This window comes from Neovison vison, chromosome 1 (genome assembly GCF_020171115.1).
Source record: "Neovison vison isolate M4711 chromosome 1, ASM_NN_V1, whole genome shotgun sequence".
NCBI classification, from domain to species: domain Eukaryota; kingdom Metazoa; phylum Chordata; class Mammalia; order Carnivora; family Mustelidae; genus Neogale; species Neogale vison.
Window position 1 is genome coordinate 216,064,362 of NC_058091.1, and position 22,971 is coordinate 216,087,332.

The 22,971-nt window shown below is 47.2% G+C and overlaps 1 protein-coding gene across 2 annotated transcripts; it reads left to right on the forward strand.

Annotated features, from left to right (window-relative positions):
* The first annotated feature begins 9,310 nt into the window (after positions 1–9,310).
* ENC1 (ectodermal-neural cortex 1) lies at positions 9,311–22,088 on the forward strand. 2 transcript variants are annotated; one of them, XM_044267164.1, is made up of 3 exons: positions 9,311–9,678; positions 13,452–15,267; positions 19,493–22,088. In XM_044267164.1, the coding sequence occupies exon 2, from the start codon at positions 13,465–13,467 to the stop codon at positions 15,232–15,234; it is 1,770 nt and encodes a 589-aa protein (XP_044123099.1). In that variant the 5' UTR covers positions 9,311–9,678; positions 13,452–13,464; the 3' UTR covers positions 15,235–15,267; positions 19,493–22,088. The 2 variants fall into 2 exon arrangements, with proteins under 2 accessions (XP_044123099.1, XP_044123108.1); XM_044267173.1 differs by lacking the exon at positions 9,311–9,678 and adding an exon at positions 10,308–10,398.
* Positions 22,089–22,971: the final 883 nt, after the last annotated feature.

The window sequence follows — 22,971 nt, forward strand, 5'->3', positions numbered from 1 at the left end:
AGTTGATGTAGCAAACTCGAATGGGTATAGAGGGTCAGAATGAAAGAATGATCTGGTGAGACATTTAATCAACTATGGTTAAAGGGTAAACATTGATTTAAACAACAACAACGACGACACATAATTTTAATCAGTTGATTTCAGCTTCTCATTTGTCACACCTTTATCAGTCCTATCAGCACAAAGCAAAACAAACAGAGCAATTCATTTCTTCTTCTCTTGTTAGTTTACCACATATGTGCCAGGTGTATGAGGCTGGCAGTCCAGGGGACAGAAAAGTAGAGGCCCAGTTAATCAGGAAATAGAGGAGGCAGTGTCAGTCAGTGGTTATGAACTCAACTCAGGTGGGGTAAAAACCACTTTGGGTTCTGGCTTCAACCAGAACCTTCAGTCCTTTAGGGTTACCATGGGGATTAAATGAGATGGGTATATAGCACATAGTATCCTATAAAACTAAATAAATGTGAGGGTTTCTAGTCATTCGTATTAGCTCCAAGACCAGCCTGGTGGATGTATGGGTCCCTGCCCAGCAGCCTTGAGTACAACTTCTGTTAGGATCGTATGCAGAAGGGGCAACAGCACTGGGATTGCCTAGCCTGTGCTGAGGAGACAGATTGCACAGTGGTGCCCTTGGCTTGCCAGTCTCTGGGCGCCAGAGTAATGCTGCATTGTTGTGGATTGGCTAGACCTCGTATTACACTTGGCATTGCTCATTTGAGGCACAACCTTTATGGCTATGCGGCTGCTCAGTTTCTGCAAGGAGTTTCCACACCGTGTTCACCTTTTCTTTCTTTTTAAATTTAATATGTTATTTATTTATTTGACAGAGAGAGAGAGAGTATAAGCAGGGGGAACAACAGGCAGAGGGATAGGGAGAAGCAGACTCCTGCTGAGCAGAGAGCCTGATGATGCGGGGCTCAGTCCCAGGACCCCGGGATCATGACCGGAGCTGAAGGCAGATGCTTAACGACTAAGCCACCCAGGCACCCCTGTTGTTCACCTTTTCTTTTTCAATATGTTGGGGCTTTAAAAAAAAAAAATACACTTCTCTACTTAAAAATTTAAAAAAACAACCCGCTCTATTGAAGTGTGATTGACATACAAAAGCTGTATGTACTTCATGCATACAACTTCATCAGTCTGGGGATAAATATACACCGGTGGAATCATCACCACACCTAGGTCATTAACAAATCCATCACCTCCAAAAGTTTCCTCCCACCTTCTTTATTTATTGTTATTGTCATGATAACACTTAACATAAGACCTACCTTCTTGGTACAACACAATACAGTGGTGTTAACTATGCTACTGTGCGTACAGTAGGTCTCCAGGAGTTAATCACCTTCAATTTCATCATTCTTCTGTAATTAGTTCTTTATTGTAGCCAGAAGAGGGCACTGTTGCTTTACCCAAATTCTGCACTGTGGCCTGCAGGGAGTTGCATCTGTGTCCTGTGCTACAGTGTCTCATTCCTGGCTTTGTTGGGGGTGGAATTTCATTTCATAGGTGCCCAGCAGGGAAATAAACAAAACAAAACAAAACAACCTCTTGTCTGTAGCTGGACACATATAAAAACTTGATACTTGACGAACTTTAACAATTTTTGAAATCATGCAAAATTGTGTATGGGATTTTAAAAAATGCACAAGTGCAACTGAGAAAATGCGTTCTTTGAAACTGATCAAGGTTTCAACTTTCTGCAACCACTGTTTGAAAAATTAGAGTGCAATTTGGTGTTTCTGCTCATTTTTGGCATCATTAGGGACCTGGGAAAGACAGAAGAAACTGACTTGACAGTTTTGGGGAACTCTGGGAGGTTTCCTCCTACTGTGGCAAAACTCATAATCTGAAAACAGAAGTCTTTGTTAAGAGCAAGGAAGGCGCAATGTTGACACTCACCCCCTACTTCTGCCTATGAAGTCTGCCTTTTCCTTTCTTGGCAAATGCCATTATGAACCACTTTACCATTTTTAACAGGCCTTTTTTTTATGAGGCAATAATGGCTTTATTTATAATCCTTGGGTGAAAAATGGCAATTGAAGAAGACCATTTCACAACCCAGGCGGTCTGCATTCTCGTGGTTCTCTTCCAGACTAGCAGTCTAATAAGGGTGACAGAAATTGAGCTCTGCTTTGGCCCATGTTTATGTTCTTTTCCCCCTACTCCTCTCATGTTTCCGTATATGTGATTTCTTTCCATGGCTTCAGAGTTGGAACAAGAGACATTCGAAATGCAAATTCAAGTATGCTGATGGCAAGCCAAGCCAACAACAGTGTAAAATCACAGTTTAGGGCTGAAAAAAAATCTAGTGGAACTGGAGAATATCCCCAGCACCAAGTATTAATACGATGCCTATAAATCAATATTTGCTGGGTGAATGATTGATTGGCCCAATGAAACCACTGACTTCTGAAGATAATTTTGAGTATGATAACTGATTTATAACTATTTGAATGTACATGATTTTTTAAAAAGAGTCACCATTTCCACCTGATATTTAAATATTTTCAGGTATCCTCAGATAAGGAAATTGCAAATCTTTCAACTTTACTTCGGATTTTATAGTGAATGCTTTCCAAAATTACTCATGAGGGTAAAGGAAATTTGTGTACGTGTGTGTATGTGAGTGTATATCCTTGCTCAGCTGTATTTTCAAAATCATGAGGAATGGTTGGGGAACTTGAAGAAAGCACACTCAACAGCAGTTCTCTGTTTTCTTCATACTGATAATGTTAACTTACGGCTTCTTGTTTTTTTTTGTTGTTGTTTTTTCTTCCAGACTCCTGTCCCAGCTGAACTCTGTGCAGTGAGTAAAGTCTGTGCTCACAAAGGGCCATAAAACCCTTTTAATATTCATTTGAAGGTACAAGCTCTTGGACCACAAAGGTCCCTTCTTCTGGTCCCTTCTTCATGCCCAGGCATGCTCAGGGACTTGGCTTCCTGCCCTGGAAGCAAGGCATATAGGCCAAACAAAACCCTCATTTTCACCGCTTGAAACAACGGTCAATTCTTGAATGTAATTACTTAGTACAAATTAAGAGTTTAGATCCAGGAGCCTTGGGGCACTCAAAAATTATGGAAAATAGGGGAGTAGGGAATGGTTTCAGGTGTTCCTGGGTTGTAAAAAGCCACACCCCACACAGCCTGGTGTGATCTGATACATGTGAGAGAGGGTTTACCAAGTATACCCCACAAGATCTTCAGGCAGGAAAAAGTAGGAGCCTATGTTCTATCCATGCTTGATGTTGGCCAGGCGATCTTCTAAATATAGCTCGCTGCTTCCTTTTATAATGAGTGACTTCTTCCATACGTTTCCCTTTGCAGCAGCTTCGTTTCTTTCTTTTTAATTTTTTTAAATTTTTTTTTTTAAAGATTTTTTATTTATTTGTCAGAGAGAGAGAGAGGGAGAGCGAGCACAGGCAGACAGAATGGCAGGCAGAGGCAGAAGCAGGCTCCCCGCTGAGCGAGGAGCCGGATGTGGGACTCGATCCCAGGACGCTGGGATCATGACCTGGGCCGAAGGCAGCTGCTTAACCAACTGAGCCACCCAGGCATCCCGCAGCAGCTTCGTTTCTTAAGGTAGTGGAGAGTAAAGAATTATTTCTCCATCATCAACTGAAGACAGACAGCCCCCGTATAAAACATGAAGAGTGTACCAGTAAGAGATGGAAGGAGGCACAAAGGCATATCCAATGAACTAGAGCTTTTAGTGCACGAGCTGTCAAGGTTCCTGGGTGTGCAAGAAGAGCAGAGCCTCAAATACAGACTTCAAAGAGAGTCTGTAATTTCATTCAAGACAGAAAGTGCCCCTTAAGCCACTGCCACTGGGGAAATGTAGAAACTGGAACTTTGATACAGAGTCAAGTCACCTGATACAAGTCACTTTTATTGGGGAGGGTTAAGAGGACAAACTCTTGGGGTTGTAGGAATACCATTCTCCTTAAACCGCTTAGGAAGGAATCAGAAAAGCAGGTATTATGCAGCATTCTCCACAAGCCGGCCACTGTTCTCTGTGCTTTACATATGCTAGTTTATTTAATCAGCAAAACAATGCTTTGAGCGAGGTCCTCAGGACCTCAGTAGGCAAACCGGGAAACTAAGGCACCAAGATACTACAGTACTTGCCCCTCAAGCACCCAGCTACCTGGTGGAGAAGCAGAAATTCCAGCCTGATTCTAGTCTCTGCCCTTAATAACCATTTAACTGCTAAAAATCAGATACTATGTGGATCTAGAAAGACTGGACCCGGAATGCTAAATGGCATTACCTCCAAATGGTGGGTTTACAGTTAATTTTCTTTTACCTTTCTGTCCACTCCCCCCCCCAATTTCTACCACATATTGTTTTTATAATCAGAGCAAAAATAATAAATGATGCTTTAAAATTCTGACCCTAAAATCGATCACCTTGAAGATCACTATGCTGAAGGGCCCAGGAGTAGACACATCACATGTAGCCCTCCCTCGATGCTCCATTCGCTAAGTAACGCCAAGTAAAAGTCACTCAGATGTATCCCTCTGCAGTCCTGCAAGCTGTCAACAATCGGTCTACTCTGTGCAATGTCACCTGGGGCCCTGGGAGAGGATGGGCAGTGTCTCAAAGGAAGAGTGAATTTCCCCCTGTAACAGTTCCGAATGGAGTTCAACAGGATGCCCTGCAAAGCTTTGAACGGACACAAATTCACGTTCACACATGACTTTCTATTAAAAGTCATAATACAGGGGCACCTGGGTGGCTCAGTCGGTTGAGTGACTGACTCTTGGTTTCAGCTCAGGTCACGATCTCAGGGTGGTGGGATGGAGCCTAGCTCAGCATGGAGGCTGCTGCTAGAGCGTCTCTATCCCTCTGCCCCTCCCCCAATGTGCAGGTGCTTGCATAGGTGTACCCAGGCTGGCTTGCTCTCACTCTCTCTCTCTAATAAATAATTAGATCTTAAAAAAATAAAAAAGGCATAACACAAAAGTCCACTATCTGTATAGATCAACCATGAACAATTGGAATTTGAAATTAAAAAGTAATACTATATTAAAAAAAAAGTAATACTATAGTCCAACATAATTCACAAAATACACGTAACACACATATGCCAGATGTAGGAAGCAACTGAAATTTTAAAATATGACCCTGTCAATTTGGATACAATTTTATTAATATTCTCAAGGTTTATCATAACAAACGTTTAACACAAATACGGTTGAAAAGACATAAATGCAGAGGCAGCAAATCAAAATTTAGGAAACTATCAGCTCAGACTTCTTGTTCATTCCCAGAGAAAAACAATGTTAGCTTCTCATACAGACTACCTTACTCTTTATTTTTCCTTGTCTTTTTAATAAGTAGCCAGACTTTTTAAAGTCCTCTCTTTTTGAAAATTAGTGGCTTGCTGGTAGGAGCTGAGGTCTCATTTCTCTAGGTTTGTAGCTCTGTTAAGAGGAAGTGTGGACATGGACACTCTGCTGAGTCCCCTGACTCCTTCCGTGAGACTGAAGGACTTCTCCCAGCTGATGGGGTGCTGGCCGCAGAAGGCGCTCTGCCACCTGCCCTCCTTAGAACTGAGAACTCTGGGGAAGAGTGCTGCCTGGACCGAGGCCTGGTCCCTTTGCTGGGTGGTGTTGCAACTAGTTGATGCAGCCATATAAAACCTGGCCTTCTTGCTTGGACTGGGGACAACTCTGCAGGGTCATTTCTACTCCCAGGATTCCCATGGGGCCATCTAAGTCTTCAGCTGAGAACACATCCCGGCTAAACTCCCTTTGCCCATCCTGCTTCCCTCTGTTTCCTGTCACAGGTGTTGATCTCAAGACAAGTGCAGTCCTTGGATCAGTGTCTGTCCATTTCCCAGCACAAACTTGACCCTGGGGGAGGGAGAGCATACGTCTTTCCTGGGCATTGGGCCCCTTGGCCACACTGACTCTACAGACCACAGCCTTGAAGTCCCTCTTAGAAATAAGGCGAGGAAGGAAAGCAGTGCCATTTTCCTCACACTGATTCAGGAAGTGGATCAAAGAACAAAGAAGACACTTGGAAGACTGGCAGGGAACACATCTGAAATTCGGGGGAGGGCTTTGGGGGAACCACAGGAGGCAGGATGGCAGCTGCTTAGCCCACTGTTTGGTCTAATCCCCTGAGCTGTCCTGTCCCTGGTACCATGGTCGCACTGTGTTAATTAAATCATTCTCATTAATTCAGCCCGAGTGTAAATTAGGAAGGAATGAAGATAAATTAGGTTTGAAGGCAGCTAATACATTTAACCCCATGCTGCTTATTTTGCAGCCTAACAAAATAATGTTGTTAAGGGAGATAACAAGGCCAAAGCCTTGGGCACAGCTTCTTAATAGCATTAAAAATGAGACCTTGGTTTGGTGTCACAAGGCAGAGGCAAAGACCAGCTCCCGGGGGCCTATGGGAATGGGTTAACATCTTGAGTCGGGTGGTGGTCACTGTCCCACACAGACCCGTAGCATTTCCTGACTTGTTTATGACTGAGACATCGACTATACGGATGCTTGTCCAGCTGGGTCACAGGTCTGTCTAGAGAGGCCTCCCTATACACATCCATGACTTGCTCACCTTCTCATCCTGTGAGGAGAGTGTAAGAATTACCTTTAGGCTTGCCTGAGAGATGCTGGGGTAATAACAGTTTGAGTTACTGGGATCAGAAATAGGCTAACTTGCAAATCACTTTCAGCTGTGAAATAAACATTAGAAACCGCACACAGGCCTGTGGTTCAAGCGGACCAGTGTGGTTTGTAGGAGGTCACTGCAAGCACACACATTTTCCCCAAAATGCAAGTTTAGTTCCTCTATCTCTCAGCAGGAAAATGTTTTCCACTTTTATACCCTCCGGAAGCTCATTTTCCCCCCTGCCTCATGTTGCTTATCTCCCTGAGGCAGATGAAGCCAATGTCTGCGGTCACTGAATGCAATTCAAGATTTCCCAAAGCTACAGCTTTTTTCCCCTCCTCTTTCTTGAAGCACAGAAAGACGGCAACATTAGGTAGAACAGAGGAAGAAAATGGCAAAAGCCAATGTCCAGAGGACCCCCCCTGTCCCTTAGCAGAGTCCCCAGCAAGGAGAAACAAACGTTACTGTCGCCAGGGTTAAGGACGCAGCAGTTTCCAGGTGGTGAAGATGCAACAGAACCAGATTGCCTGCTCCTAACTCAGCGGCCTCCTATGACAAAGTCCCGAGCCAACCAACTGAGCTGTGCACATGTTTTATTTCTCAGCATCATCTACCTACAGTTCCACGTAGATTTGCTAGGTGATGAAGTAAGAGAAAACTACTTCTCCTTAGTGAGAAAACGTGTTGATCTCTTCGTTTAAACAGAGCATTTCCCCCAGAGGAAGACACTGGCATCTAGTCTTCCAAAGCACCAGGGTTAGTTTGAGCCCACAACACCGACAAAGCCCTTCTAGGAGGCCCTGCCCTGATGGGCTTCCTCCCCACCTTGCCACAGGCTACAGAAACAGGCTTTTTTTTTTTTTTTTTTTTTAAAAAGACAGATGTGCCCTAGCTCCACATTCCCACCTCCCTTCTTTTCAGCACCCATTTCTGGAATCTACAGCGCTTGTTCTACCTTTCCTCTTCTTGGCTCCTTTTATCCACACCTCCTTCAGGAAGGGGGTGGACTTGCCTAGCTCCTCTCTTCACCTGGCCGGTCCCCAGATTCGCTGCACGTGATTCTCACCGTGAACCGATCCAACTGTCTCTGGCTTGTTAAGCAGTCTGGGGCTAAGAGTTTGCCTCAAAAATTAAAATACGAAACAGATTTGTAAAGGCTCACGGTGAGGCGGACGAGTTAATGCTAACAAAGGACTTCAGAGGGCACTGTCTTTCTTTGCTTTCAAGGAGCGAAATTTCTCAGCGCGTACCAGGAGGGAAGGCGGGGGCGGGGGGGGGCGGGGAGTGAGCTTAGAATATAGAAGAGTCTCGGCAGTGTCTGGACACGGGGAGCGCTAGGTGGAGGCTCCTCAGCCTGTTTGAATCATTTATCCATCTAGTGTTTAGAGGAAAGCTAGGAGGTGGGAGTGTCGGGGCAGGGAGAAAACCCTACGGTGGATCCCTACTTGAGGTGCTTGCAGAACCGAGCCTCTGCTAAGGGGCCGTGTGACAATTCACATCTCTCTGGGCTTCGGTTTCCTAACCTGCAAAAGGAGATGGCTCCTTTTGCCGGGGGGAGGGTGTGATCTCTACCGTTCCTTCATAGATTTTATTCCAAATATCTAATAAAAACCAAACAGGCGTTTTAGGTCCCAGGGGAGATACAGCTCTCAGTGCAAAGATCAAAAATGGCTTTGGTCAAGAGTGATCGCCATGCGAGATGATTTTTCGGATCGCCCTCCTTTCCCCAGGCACGCGGCGCTTCAGACCCATGTGCTGGGCCATTTCTTTGCTGAACTCCAAACTAACACAACAGAGCGATAAAGACAGGAAGGGCCCAGTCCAGAGGATGACTGAGCTCTGTCGCCAGGGAGAGGGGGCGGCGGGGCCGCTCCTTTGAGGAGCTCGCTTTGAATCAAGCGCGGGCCGCGATTGGCTGCGAAGCACGTGGTGTGCGCCCCGCGGGACAGCGCCGCGCCGCTGGTGCTCCCCGCGCGGTGGGGCAGAGTCCGGCCGCGGGTGCCGCACCCGCTGAGACGGGGAGGCAGGACGCAGGGGAAATGTCAGGGGCTCGAGTCTGTCTGCCCCCGCCGGCGAGAAGACCGAGGGCCCGGCCCTGCCCAACCTGCAGTGTCCCCGCAGTGACCAAATTCATGCCCCTGCCCTTGCCCCTCTCCTCGCTCCAGGTGTTGCGCCCAGGGCGCGTGCGGCGGACCCCCAGCTCGCCCCTCGCTCCCCTATCCTAAGCATCTCGCGGATTCCGGCACCGCGTAGCGCGCGCCGGGCGCCTCCACTGCCAAGGGTCTCTGAGCTCCGGGACTGTCCTTTAACCGTGCTGAGCCGGAGAGGCGCAGGCACTCAGACCTGGTGAAACTTGCTCTACTCGCGATCCCTGAAGACTGCAGCTGCTAGTGGCTTAAGCACGGTGTCCGCTTTGTCTCTTTCCACTCTCCGCAGCCCCCCTCCCCCGCTTCCTCTCTCGATTAACTCCCCCGACACGCTCCTCTCCAGCTCTTCCCCGTCGCCGCCTCCTCCTCCTCCTCCTTCTCCTCCTCCTCGGCGGGCGGCATTCATGCGCTTCCTCCCTCCTTCCCCGGGTGTCACTCTGCATCCGCAACGTCTCCTCCCCCCTCCCCTCCCGCCGCGCCGCGCCGCTTATAGCCCGGCCCGCGGCCGCTGGGCTCAGACTGCTTGGGCAGCCAGAGGGGAGGCGGCGCGGCGGTGTCGCTGCGGAGACCGAGTCCAGACGCCAGGCGGCCGCCGGCGCGCACGAGCGCTTTCTAGCTCCCTCCCCGGAGTGCCCGGCCCGCCTCCCTGCGCGGCGCCGGCGGCCAAAGGCTCGCTTTCTTTACCTGAGACGCGTTCCGGGAGACGCTCCGCGGGTAGCGAGCGGAGTCCGCGGCGTGGGGGTCGCGAGGCGCTGTCCTCTCCCCGGTGGGCGCCCCATGCGCGCTCCTTTCGCCCAGGCAGTCGCCGCCGCTCTCCGGGGCTGAGACGTCCGCCTTATCGCCTCCCGCGCGGTGACCTAGGCGAGAACGCAGCTGGTCGTGCCTGACGCCGGTCGACGCCGCCGTAAGTTTCCCCCGCTGACCCGGACCTGTTGCGGCCGCCGCGGCTAACCTCCGCCGCTCGGCCTGCGGGGGTGTGTTCGCCCCGGAGTCCGGAACTCCGACTTGGGCGGAGGTCGGAGAACTGTTCTCCGGGCGGAGACCTCGGTGGCCGCCGCTGCCCTCCCGCATCGTGCAGACGCTGGCGGTCGCCGGAGGGATCTCCTCTCGTCCGGCTCGCCGGCTCCCGGGCAAGCTTTGGGGATTCAGGGAGCCGAGCCGGAGGGATCAGTCTCCGTCCTCCGCCCAAAGCGGCGCTTCACTGCGGGTGGCTGTCGCTCTGCCTCGCACTTCGCAGCCTCCAAGGCCGGGCGCCCGGGATTGTCGGCCCACGTTGCACCCCACCCGGCACAGGGGCGCGCCGGAGCCCCGAGCACACACGCTTCGTGAGGGCACGTTCACGGCGGCGGGAATGTCTGTGGGGAATGAATGAAAACTATGAAAAATCAGTTTCTTCTCGTGCAAGTATTTGGCCTTTAGTGTGACACTATGAGTTTCAAAGGACAGGAATGGGTGGGCGTGGTGGAGACGAACCTTGAAACTTGTTGGGCATGTAATTCGGTGTTGGCCGCACAGGTATGGCCAGCGTGTTGAAGAGCGTTGCAAGTGTTACAGAGGGCTGTATGGTTAGCTGGTTTTCTTGTTAACAGTGCCTTTCTAATGTCCTTCCACTGTTATCAGTAAGGTAAGTTCTCCAGAAAGTCTGCCTCGTTTCTCCGTTGAGACCAGGTTGAAAATGTTAAGATGTGACTGGAAGCAAAGTATTGGCAGCAGGACTTGAGTAAGGAGCATTAAGTGAACTGAAGTTACTGTAGCGAGAAGCCGGTTTGATGCTCACTGTAATAGCAGCCCTTTCTCTGTCTTCTTCATATACACAGGTTAAGTATACATGTGCTTTTTTTTTTTTTCCCTTTTCTTTTTTGGCTACTTGCTTGGCATACAGATATTTCTGTGGGGGCTTAAAAAATGCCAGAAGGGTGATTCATTTTATTTATTTATTTTTTTAAAAAAGATTTTTATTTATTTATTTTGAGAGAGAGGGAGAGAGAGACAAAGTGAGAGAGAGCATGAGAGGGAACGTCAGAGGGTGAAGCAGACTCCCCATGGAGCTGGGAGCCCAATGTGGGACTTGATCCCAGGACTCTGGAACCAGGACCTGAGCCGAAGGCAGTTGCTTAACCAATTGAGCCACCCAGGTGCCCCGGGTGATTCTTTTTAGAAGGTGTGTTTAGTGACTGTATAAATGGCTTCTGCTGATATTTTGATGTTTGCATAGTTTTAAACAAGAAAGCAAGTCGTTTCCCTTGGGTCTTTAGGTTTACCTTTTATTTTAAGCAAGTACTGCTGTAGGAATTTGGGTTTTGCCTGTGACATGCTTCTCCATCTGGGTGGTATCTAAGATGACAGGCTAGCATCTTCCTTCTGGTTTTGTGGGCCAGGCTGGAAAAACGAGGAAGCATAAACACAGGAGGCATAGGGATGCAGGTCCTATATCCTCAGGTCTTCAAAACAAACCGTTTCCTTACATGTAAGCCTCAGTGTGAATGTTGTTTTACCCTGTCTGGCATCTAAGGCACAGGGAAACATGTTCTGGGTCCCAGTGTGATTCAGTGTGCCAGGCACTGTGGTGTCCTGTACCTGGTGCAGGGAGCCTCATTCTTTAGCCTGAGAGAAGGCAGCCTTTAAGGGTGCTTTGGAAGCATTAGCTTAAAAAAGAAAGCAGAACTACTCATTTGGCATGTTGGCAAGTTTCTATATGAGGTATCACAGTGTTCACAGCATCTTTTGAGGTTTAAGCTTAAAACCTTCCTCAAAATACTTCAGCATCAGGTATGCTGATCTGTGTTCTAAGCATTTGGAGACCTGGTGCATTCACATAGGTGGAGCTGGTGGTTCTCCGGAGCACTGGGCATGGTTCATGGTTCGGGTGGACTAGACTGGCTTGGCTTGAGGTAAGGGTGATGGGGGGGCCACCTTACTGTTTGTCCTGTCTTCAAGTTGCTATGGACACTAAAGCTGTCTTCCTAACATCAGAGCCCTAGAACATTGTTACTGTCTTCCACTAAGCCCTGTTTACGCTAGTGAAAAGTTACATTCCAAAAGAAAAAAAAACAAGTTGCATCACCTAATGCTCTGTGGCCCATGTGTCTGGGGCCCAGTTGGCACCTGCCTTTGTTGTGAACTGTGCTGTGCCACAGCTGGTCAGGAAGGGCTGCTTGGTAGCTAGCCCCGGAATCCATGTAAAATCGCTCCTTTGAGTCTATTAGCAATTACTGCACTATACACTAAAAAAATATATGTCTGAAGGGTGGAAGGAAACGAGGCAGCGGTAGGTTTCAGCTGCCTGTAAAAACTAGCTGTTCTGTGTTTTGAAACAGATACTGTAACTTACACAGTTGTTTACCCTCCTGGCCTAAACAGCTTCCTTAGGAATCCTTTGACAGGCAGGTTCTTAGAGGCTTTAGTCTTTTGAAGTAACAGAAGGATAGGGTTAACAAAGAAAAAAGAAAAGCATGTGATCCAGTTTTTGAAGATAGGTGATAGGTATGTCCTATGTTTTTAACCTGTGGTTTACTTACCGAAGAAAGCCCAAGACAGCATTAGATTTTGCTATAATTTCAAAAGTACTTTAGTCAGCAAATAAATTCCAGGGTGGCCCTAAATTTACAGTGGCTGGCAACACACACGCACACGCACATATGCACATAGGTGTGAGTGCTTTTGATTTACATAAAGCAGGGTTTGCATTTTGAACTTCTTCTATGCACATGCCAGTGTTTGCAGGTACACAAGAACGGTCCTGGTCCTGCACGGTAGAAGCGAAAGAGAGGGATGGATAGATCCTTTGTTCTTGCAACCAGTTTTCCAAGAATTGATATAAAGCAGGAAGAACAGAAAAATAGCAGTGATGACTATGCTACTCAAAATAGTCTTCCTTTTATGTGTGCAAATCCTTGTTTTGGAAACTGTCCAGAGCAAGAAAGATAGGTGGTGACTACGACCAGAATCTGTTCTGTGTTTCCACAAAAGCCTGCTGATCAATATATGGTAATGTTCATACTAGTGCCTTTTGAGGACTCTGGCGTGGTAGAATTTTCTGGTTACAAGTCATTTGTGACATTTCAGTCAAGACCTGATTATGGAAGAAGATGGCCTAAGCCTATGATTTTAAGGTTCCATTGCCCATTTACTGTGATACACAGGGAGAGTGGATCTTACTAAAGGAATTCCTAATGGAATTAATTAGTAGGTATTTGTTTTACACATGGCTTTATGTTGCATGGGACATAAAAGCTGGTGCCCGGCCTGGCGTTACGAGACCTGGAAGCCCGGCATTTTAAGTGGCCCGCAGTGAATCAGCTGGACAAGGGCAGGGAGCTGTGAGAGTGAGACCTCCCTCCTCTTGGGATTTGCTGGTTTACATTCTCAAGGACTTCAATATCCTGGAAGTTGGCAGTCAGGTTTTCCAAGATGAACCTGCTTGCAAGCAGCGATTTCTTTTCTTTTCTTTTTTTTTAAAAAACCAAGTTTAAATAGCTCAGCAGTGTTACAGTGAATGCCTTTCCTTATAGGTGCTTGTCTCTGACTTTGTACAGGCACGGCTATCCATTATTCCGAGCGGTAGGCGGCAAAGTGTTCTGCTTTTTCTGTTCACAGCAATTTGTTTGGCTTTGTTCTGCCGTTCTGAACATCAGGAGCATCAGTTCAATGGTTTGTTTTGTTTTGTTTTTGTTTCAGGAGTGGAAACAAAATGTCAGTCAGTGTGCATGAGAACCGCAAGTCCAGGGCCAGCAGTGGCTCCATTAACATCTACCTGTTTCACAAGTCTTCCTATGCCGACAGTGTCCTCACGCACTTGAACCTTTTACGTCAGCAGCGCCTCTTCACGGATGTCCTTCTCCATGCTGGGAACAGGACCTTCCCCTGTCACCGGGCAGTGTTGGCTGCATGTAGCCGCTACTTTGAAGCCATGTTCAGTGGCGGTCTGAAAGAGAGCCAGGACAGTGAGGTCAACTTCGACAACTCCATCCACCCCGAAGTTCTGGAGCTGCTGCTCGACTATGCGTACTCCTCCCGGGTCATCATCAATGAAGAAAACGCAGAATCGCTTCTGGAAGCTGGCGACATGCTGGAGTTTCAGGACATCCGGGATGCGTGCGCGGAGTTCCTGGAAAAGAATCTGCATCCCACCAACTGCCTGGGCATGCTGCTGCTCTCCGACGCACACCAGTGCACGAAGCTGTACGAGCTGTCCTGGAGAATGTGTCTCAGCAATTTCCAGACCATCAGGAAGAACGAAGATTTCCTCCAGCTGCCCCAGGACATGGTAGTGCAACTCTTGTCCAGTGAAGAGCTGGAGACAGAAGATGAAAGGCTTGTGTACGAGTCTGCAATTAACTGGATCAGCTACGACCTGAAGAAGCGCTATTGCTACCTCCCAGAGCTGTTGCAGACAGTGAGGCTGGCTCTCCTGCCAGCCATTTATCTCATGGAGAACGTGGCCATGGAGGAACTCATTACCAAGCAGAGAAAGAGCAAGGAGATCGTGGAAGAGGCCATCAGGTGCAAACTAAAAATCCTGCAGAATGATGGCGTGGTAACCAGCCTCTGTGCCCGGCCTCGGAAGACTGGCCATGCTCTCTTCCTCTTGGGTGGGCAGACCTTCATGTGCGACAAGCTGTATCTGGTAGACCAGAAGGCCAAAGAGATCATTCCCAAGGCTGACATCCCCAGCCCAAGAAAAGAGTTCAGTGCATGTGCAATTGGCTGCAAAGTGTACATTACCGGGGGGCGGGGGTCTGAAAACGGAGTCTCAAAAGATGTCTGGGTTTATGATACCCTGCATGAAGAGTGGTCCAAAGCTGCCCCCATGCTGGTGGCCAGGTTCGGCCACGGCTCTGCTGAACTGAAGCACTGCCTGTATGTGGTTGGGGGGCACACAGCTGCAACGGGCTGTCTCCCAGCCTCCCCCTCAGTCTCCCTAAAGCAAGTAGAACACTATGACCCCACGACCAACAAATGGACCATGGTGGCCCCCCTCAGAGAAGGCGTTAGCAATGCGGCCGTGGTGAGCGCCAAGCTCAAGCTGTTTGCTTTCGGAGGTACCAGCGTCAGTCATGACAAGCTTCCTAAGGTTCAGTGTTACGATCAGTGCGAGAACAGGTGGACAGTCCCAGCCACCTGTCCCCAGCCCTGGCGTTACACAGCGGCAGCGGTGCTGGGGAACCAGATTTTTATTATGGGGGGAGACACGGAGTTCTCCGCCTGCTCTGCTTACAAATTCAACAGTGAGACTTACCAGTGGACCAAGGTGGGAGATGTGACAGCCAAGCGCATGAGCTGTCATGCCGTGGCGTCCGGAAACAAGCTCTATGTGGTAGGCGGGTACTTCGGCATTCAGCGCTGCAAAACTTTGGACTGTTACGACCCGACATTAGATGTGTGGAACAGCATCACCACAGTCCCATACTCGCTGATTCCTACCGCATTTGTCAGCACCTGGAAGCATCTGCCTTCTTAGACGGCCGTACCTCGTCGAGAAGGGGAGCGTGAGGTAAGAAGTCAGTGTGGCCAGAAGTAGGCGTGTCATTAAGCTACCTGTGGAGACCGAGATGTGATCATTGTAACTCAGCCCGTAGAAGTAGGTCCACAGAATCTTTAAGAGAATTTGCACCCTAGAACTGAGCACACTTGTGTTGCCCACAGCTGCAACCTCCCCACCCCTCAGAAAAGCCAGCGGTTCTCAGCCTGGACTGATCCTCCTGCTCCCCTCCAAGAGCTTTTCAAATTTGGCCCATCCCAGAGATTTGATTTCATTTGGTCGGGGTGGGTCCCAGGCATATCAGCATGTTTAGGAAGCTTTCTAGTGATTCAGATAGGACAGCCAAGTGGAGAACCCCTACCGGGGGTTAATGATGCCAGCTAATGTTGACGGAGCCCTCCCTGCCTGCCTGGAGCCGGGCCACATGTCTCACACGGATCATTTCATGTGATCCTGACAACAGCCTCGTGAGATATCATTACTAGAGCATTTTATAGATGAAAACAACTGATATACACAGAGGTTAAGTCAGTTGCCCAAGTCATGGGGCTTTGGAGGTGGAAGAGTTGGTCAAGAAATCAACCTAGGCACTGGAGCTTCGGGTTGAACTGCTCCTTAAGAAACCAGAGAGCCTCATATCCATCTCAGCCCAGGAGATAATTTATTGATATTCAAATTTAGATCCCTCCAACCCTTTCTGAAATGAAGTAGGGTGTAAAAAACTGAAAGCTTGGGTGCCTGGGTGGCTCAGTGGGTTAAAGCATCTGCCTTCGCCTCAGGTCACGATCCCAGGGTCCTGGGATCGAGCGCCGCATCGGGCTCTCTGCTCGACAGGAGCCTGCTTCCTCCTCTCTCTCTCTGCCTACTTGTGATCTCTGCCTGTCAAATTAAAAAAACAAAAACAAAAACAAAAACTGAAAGCTTAAGTTTACCCCTGGTTTGTTCCCTCCCAGATTCTTTATTGCATATTTAAAAATTTTTTCCTGGGGCGGGGGGGAAGGCCCCTTTTCAGACATTGACTAACCAACCTCAGAGTGAAATCAAGGTCTTTCCTTGTAAAAGTTGCACCTGCATTGTATAAATTTGTCAGATGCGTGGCATGCTGAGACCTCTAGACGGCCTTCCACTGCAGCCTTTCAGAGTTAATCAGACAGGCTGACCCTATTGTCAGGGCTAACAAAAGTTGTCTTTCTGTGTCATATATCTGAGTCCATAATGGTCACCTTGTGTACTTACGAGTATATAATACTCTTGGCTCAAATAATTAATAGGCCCACACAGTTCAGTGTTTGCGAAGCTAATGGTGCTTTGCTGCCCTTAAGCATCTTTAGTATTGGCTCCAGGAACCACTTACGCGTTTCTGAGTGTAGCACAGGGCACGTGGAATGTGTTGGTTTGTTTTGGTTGGTAATGCATGGGCTTATTACTAATAAAAAGAGAATAAAATGAAAACTCGGGTTTTGGAGGAAGTACCATGAAAACTTGCTCATTACCTGGAAACTTTGACTATTTTCCTTAGTTCACATTCTCAAAGAGGATTTTCAGAGGGGAAAAAAAGAAATCTAGGGGTCTTTGTGAGCTAAGCAAAGAGGGATTTTGACACATTTGTCTTGTCTTTCCACCTTTCTTACAGCTCCTTTTCAAACACCGCTGAAGTTGGCCTCACTGTTATGATTCATCTTTCTGGTTTTTTCATTGGTTCAGTTGTCTCCTCTAGCCTCTAACAGTTAGTACGGTTCTTGGTAATAGAATGTAACCTTGGAATGAAACTCCCTCAAAGGAGCTGGAACAGTCAGAAACCTCCTGTGGGGAGCGACCAGGCTGACAGTGTCCCACACCAAACTGGTTTTTGCAGCCTTGCTGGCATCTCAGTAATCCTGAGTAAACAAATGCTCTGAACGTGGTTATTTCATCTGCGATATGAGTGTGTGACTCACCTCTAAAGCAGGTTTAAAGAACCTTCTGGGCAAAAGCATCAATTAAGAGCACACTGAATTTGGTGTTAGCCCAGAACTGACTGTATTTGCATAGGAGAGCCTGAAAAATTGCCAGTGATGGTGGTGGTACCTCAGAATGGTCACTGGCAGATGGGCTGGCCCCTTTGGAGCAAGGTAAGGAAGCAGAGGCAGGAAGAGACCACATGTGCATTCTGGTTCGGGGTTCGAAACTGTGGACTCTGGACCATCCTGGACTTCAGATCTGTCCTTTGTCCAATGACTGATTTAAATCTGGCTTCTCTGAGCTCAGTCCTGGTTCAGACTTGGGTGAATTGATAGATGAGGGGAGAAAGGGGGAGAAAAGTACCTTGCTCTGAGGTTTCTTTTCTCCTCCATTGGAGACCCCAGCCAGCCACGGAATTAGCTCTGTGTGTGGCAGGAAAGTGAGGCTTCTTTGATTATCATCTGCTTGTTATCTTCGTTCTTCATTGTTGGTGCCTCCTTTGGCAGCCCAGAGGATGTTGGCAAACACTTGAATTCGCCCTGTCCTGGGTGTTTGAACCTAATCGCACACTTCCGGTCCCTGGGAACCGAGCAAATAAAGTGTTAGGTCACATGGGAAACACCACCTCCCGCCCTGGGTGCCGCCTGCCAGTGGAACACAGAGCAACGGAATTCGACCGACCGGCCGGTTTGCCTTCACAAAGGGTGGGGTGGTTCTGATCAAAGCCTGTCTTGCGGTTTCTGATAGGGAGCATGTTGGTTTAAGTTTCCAGAGTTTTCTACACACAAGAGAGTGTTAAAACACTTCAGCGGGATAGAGTGACTTTAAAAGAGGAGCTGTGCAGGTATTGGCCCTAAGCTGCGGAACCTTCCGGGACGTCTCTTTGATCTCGAAATGTAGGTGCTAACCGAATTAATATGGTGTTAACAAGAAGTTTCCTTAAGGTCTAAAAGCTCATTCACCAGGGGGATTTTAACTGTCTCCTGCTGCTCTGTCAGTGGGTGGGAAGGACAGAAAGGAAATTACTTTTGATTACTCTCCCATTTTCATGGCGCTGTGTGGCCCCAACCTGACAGCACTTGGATCTCAGATGTGCCTGTTTCTTCCCCTAGAGTTTGTCTGTGTTTCTTTCTTTCTTTCTTTTTCCTGTTTGTGTATGTACCATCACGAAATTTCATATTATTACAATTACAAAATGCATTCTTTTGGCCTAATGTTGATATATAGGTTCCCGGGAGGTGGGGGTGGGAGAGTGACACTGTAGTCTAAGGAATGCCTTGCAAGCTTGAATCACGGTTCAGAAACTGCCAAAAGAAACAACTAATGAAATGAATCAGACTTCTGGACACACAAAAGCGAGAAGAATTCAATGCAAGTAACAAGCGGCCCCTCCTGAATTCCCTTTGTCTCCACTTAGAGTTAGCAGCAGGGATGAGATTCCTACACTAGGGCTGGAAATGTGCTCTAGGAACAGATAGGGTGATTGCTGGAGAGACAGGCTCTCTGCAGAATTTCCCTGTATCAAAAATAGACCCACAGAAGGGAAGGGTGGGTCGCGTGGGGAAACACCCACTCCCGTGAAATGTGCAGGCTTTGTGGTTAGAGCACCTTGAATTTCTATTCATGCTCGATGTCGGCGGATTCTGCAGATAATAACTGCGTACCATAGCTGGCGTCTCCCAAGTACGGACTGATGAACTTGGAGAATAAACTCTCTAGCCTTGGGCCGTGGAGGCCTGCGATGTTGTCGTGTGAAAGGAAGCAAGACTGATTTCTGCCATAATGAATAGCAGAGATGCATTTCGATAAGAGGATTAATATATCTGCCTTCTATATGGTGAATAAATTGGCTTTGGAGTCCTTTATGGTAAATGGGCCAAAGAGGTTTTGCACAGGAATCTTGTTTTGACCCTCCAGTGATTGCTTCCCAGTGGTTCTATTTAACCACAATGAAGGATGAATGTTGGCAGCAGAAGGTGACAACTCCTAGCAGCACCTAGACGTAGAAGTTTGCATTTGCATGTATATATGTATATGTATATATATGTGTGTGGAGAGAGAGAGAGAGATTGAAGGTTTAGTAGAGCAATGAAGATTTTTTCTTTGGACACCATTTCTGTGGAGCCAATCATCTCTATCTGTGCACGCACATGGATGCCCTTAATTTTTGCACACTTGCTACTAAACGTGTAATTAAGATTTTTAGAAGCATTATTGACCAGCTCTGTCCTGATTTTAATTTTCTTTTTTTAAATTTCAAGGCTATTAATGAGTCTTTTTTTTCCCTCTGTTTTAGCTCGCTCCATCACTTGGTGACACAAAATGAGCTTTCTCCTTTGGAGAGGCCGAATTTAATGAAGAGAGAGAAAAGAAGGAAAAGAAGTTGCTACAAGACTCCTGATACAATGCATTGCACCTTGTAAATTCTCTAACTGGACATGAAGGAGGGGGTGGGGGAGGGGGCGGGATTTTCAGTGCAAGTAGCACATGGTTTAAATATGAATGAACGAACCTGTGATCTAGTCCTTGTCTTGTAATTGTGGATTAATGTCAGCGTTAATCAGCCCCTCAAAGGGAGAGAAAAGCCGGCCCTTTTCCCTTGCTGTACCATATTCAGCATTTGATTTCCATGGGCTCCACCATTTATGTGTAAAATTTGAAATGGTTGTCACCTCTCTGAGGAGCAAGCCCGAAGCCTGCACACCAGCTGCTGTTGGAGATTGAAAGCCCAACTGTGGGGCCAGGCGGGAAGCTGGCTTGGCTGGCCACAGAGTGAGGACTGCTGGACTCTCCACTAATCTCTGAGGGGTTGAGCTCCCCAGGAAGGTTCTGAACAATGGGGACGTTGTTGGTAGGCGTTTGGTAGATGTTCTTTTCTATTTATAAGTGACTTTAAACTTTCCCTTGGCTGTTAAGAAATTTGTCATAGATTTAGCTATTTATTGTTTGACGCCTGCATGCTGAAACGATGCTTACGATTGTCTTCACGTGTATGGGTGTGTGAATGGTTGTATGTTTTGCACAATTTTGTGGCTGTTGTGAAGTGCTTTGCTGCACAAAAATGAAAACTTGGGTGTTAAAATTTGGAGCATAACTGGAGGGTGGGTTGGGAAGGGGGGATTTTGTAAATGTCAAGGCAGGGAAGGAGTACAAGACAGAAACAGATTATATCCTAGAGGTAGAGAAAGCATGGAGGTCACTTTTCTTGGACTCACTAACTTGTAATGGGGTTTCATGGGGTCTGGTATGCTGATGGCTCATGGGGTGAGGGAAAGCTTCACTGCCCTGTTCCTGTCTGAGTCACACGCTTCAATCTCAGCTACTGAAATTCAGAAAGGACCAAGTCGCTTTGCAGTTCTTTTCTTTGTGTAATATCCTGAAATCCTGGAAAATTCTATGGAATAGTTCTGTATATAGGGCACAGGTTAAAGGCAGTGTCCAAAGTTTATTTATTTATTTATTACTCTGTGAGAATGCTTCGCCATACCCGCAGCTAACAGGAAAAAGCTGAGTTGTCACAGACGTCAATGAATTCACTCACCAGATTTGCTTGAACCCGGTGGATTCATTGTTCTCTCTTCTTGATGCACGATTTAGCAAGTATTAGGAGTTCTCCAAGACCATATTCACGTTGGGACAGTGTATACTTAGTGCTCCCCCTCGGGTAAGTCTCTAAGAAAGAACTCTTTGGTGCGCCAAAGTGACCCGTTTGGCCAGGAAACACCAAAGAATGATGAGCAGTGGCCCCTGTTGAGAGGTGTTCTGGGATCGTTGGGAATCTGTTGTGAATACATTCTTTGCTAGTTTGAGCGCTTGTTTCCTAACCGCGTGCCGTGATAGGTATTAGTGCTAGACTCCGTTAGCTGTTTGCTCAGAGGTGTCTGGGGAAGACCAGAGTTTGCAACTCAAACACCGCTTTCATCGATGTTTCTCACATTACCGTAGTTTAGAAAATAGGGCTTAAGACCGATAACAACCTTTTACATTGTGAGTGTGTTTGCGTTGTCTAGTGACAGATAAATCCTTAACATTTCTCTTTACCTGAATACTTTAGACTAATTGTACGTATCCATTCGTGCCATGAGTAAGTGGGCTATAGCTGGACCAAAATAAATGAGCCGTTGGAATAAAAGCATCACAATACTTTTCCAGCAGCCAGTCCCTCTCTCCTAGATGTGTTCTAAGCAATGCAAATGTCTGATCATACCCCGGCGGCATCGCGATGGCGTTATATTGTAGCAAAGCTATGGCTCTCTAGTTTATAATGCAAATCTGCCGAGATGTGTGTGTGTCACTGCGTGACTTCTGAAAGCAGGGTGAATTTTCTGCAGCTGTTTCAAAGTTGTGGTCTGTCCTTGAATCCTCTATTAATTATTGTGTGCGAGCCAGAGGGAGCCGTGGTCAGGGTGGGCCCCCAGCCTGCAGGGAACTTTCTGGACTCCCGCTCTTTGAATTGATGTAGGCATTTGGGCTCACTACTTGACCATTCTCACCCTGTGAAACGTCCCCCACTTTGAAGCAAATACAATTCACAGCACAGTGCACACAAAAACCTTGGCATAAGACAGAGAAGGTTCTTCTTATTCTGTGGGCTGGTTGCTGTGGAAACAGATAACAAAGGGCAGCCTTCCACTTCTGGTATAATTGTGTAGCCCCCTTTTCTCTAGGCTTGACACCTGTCTGAATAAGAGTGATTAGAGCTGAATAATATCCCTCTCTTGGCTATTGAATATGTGGTTCACGTACAAAACTCTGTGTAAGTTGAAGTAAAGTGTTCATGTTCATATGTGCTTGTTTGCTACTACTACATTTTTGAGGTTTTGTAAAACTGTTATTTTTTTTTCACAATGTGAAACTGAAGGTCAAATAAATTATTAGAGATTTTCTCTTCATTGTGTGTGTGAGTCTTTATTTTTATACGACATAATTTAATCTGCCAAAAACTGGTGCCTTCTGTAGTTTAGTGAACATGAGGATCATTGCAGATATTTTCTGAACGTGTTTATCTCCCCATCTAGTCACATACATTCAGGAAAGCGGTTTTGCCTGTTGAATAATTAAAATTTTTGGCTGTGTAGGATGTTTCCTGAAGCAGTGTGGAACACCTCGGTTCTGAGTTATTCATAGCTTAGAATATAAAAAATCACATACGATGTGATGGTAAGACAGCACAGGTAGTATACAGAAGGAATTTAGTTTTTAGCATCCTTGTGTGGGTTATATTTTGAGAGGAAGCTGCGAGAGGAGGGGCAGGAGTGCAATCCCCTTTTCATCTGACATGCCTTAGCAATCATTGAAATACGTGGGAATCTATGCATATATTTTCCCTGTCGCGGCATAGAAAACCCCAAGTTTAACCCCTCTGATACACATAGCTCCTTCCAAGGTGAAAGCCACTGTCCTGGCTGGCCCAGGGTAAACATGATCACTTCCTGTCACAAGAAGATGCTCCTTTATCGCTTGGGTTGGGCCCCTTGCTCTTTTTTAATGCGTAGAGAGCAATGTCAGGCGTAGTCTTTTTTTTTGGATTGAAAATAAATACAACCTAATTAGAACTCTAGGAGAGCCCACAAGCAGACAGAATGCAATTACGGCCTTTGGACTTTGACCAAAATGCCAGAGCAGATGCCTCAGGTTTTATAGAAAGATCATCCAGTTCTGTGCTGGGTGAGTCTGGTCGAGTGCCAAGCACTTGGAAGTCTTCAGATCCCATAGGCACAGTGCTGATGCCCCATGGAGACCCCATTGAGGACACCATATACAGCACCATAGGAC

Coding starts and splice junctions, on each gene's coding strand:
- ENC1 (XM_044267164.1), top strand. CDS start 13,465: ATGTCAGTCAGTGTGCATGAGAACCGCAAGTCCAGGGCCAGCAGTGGC.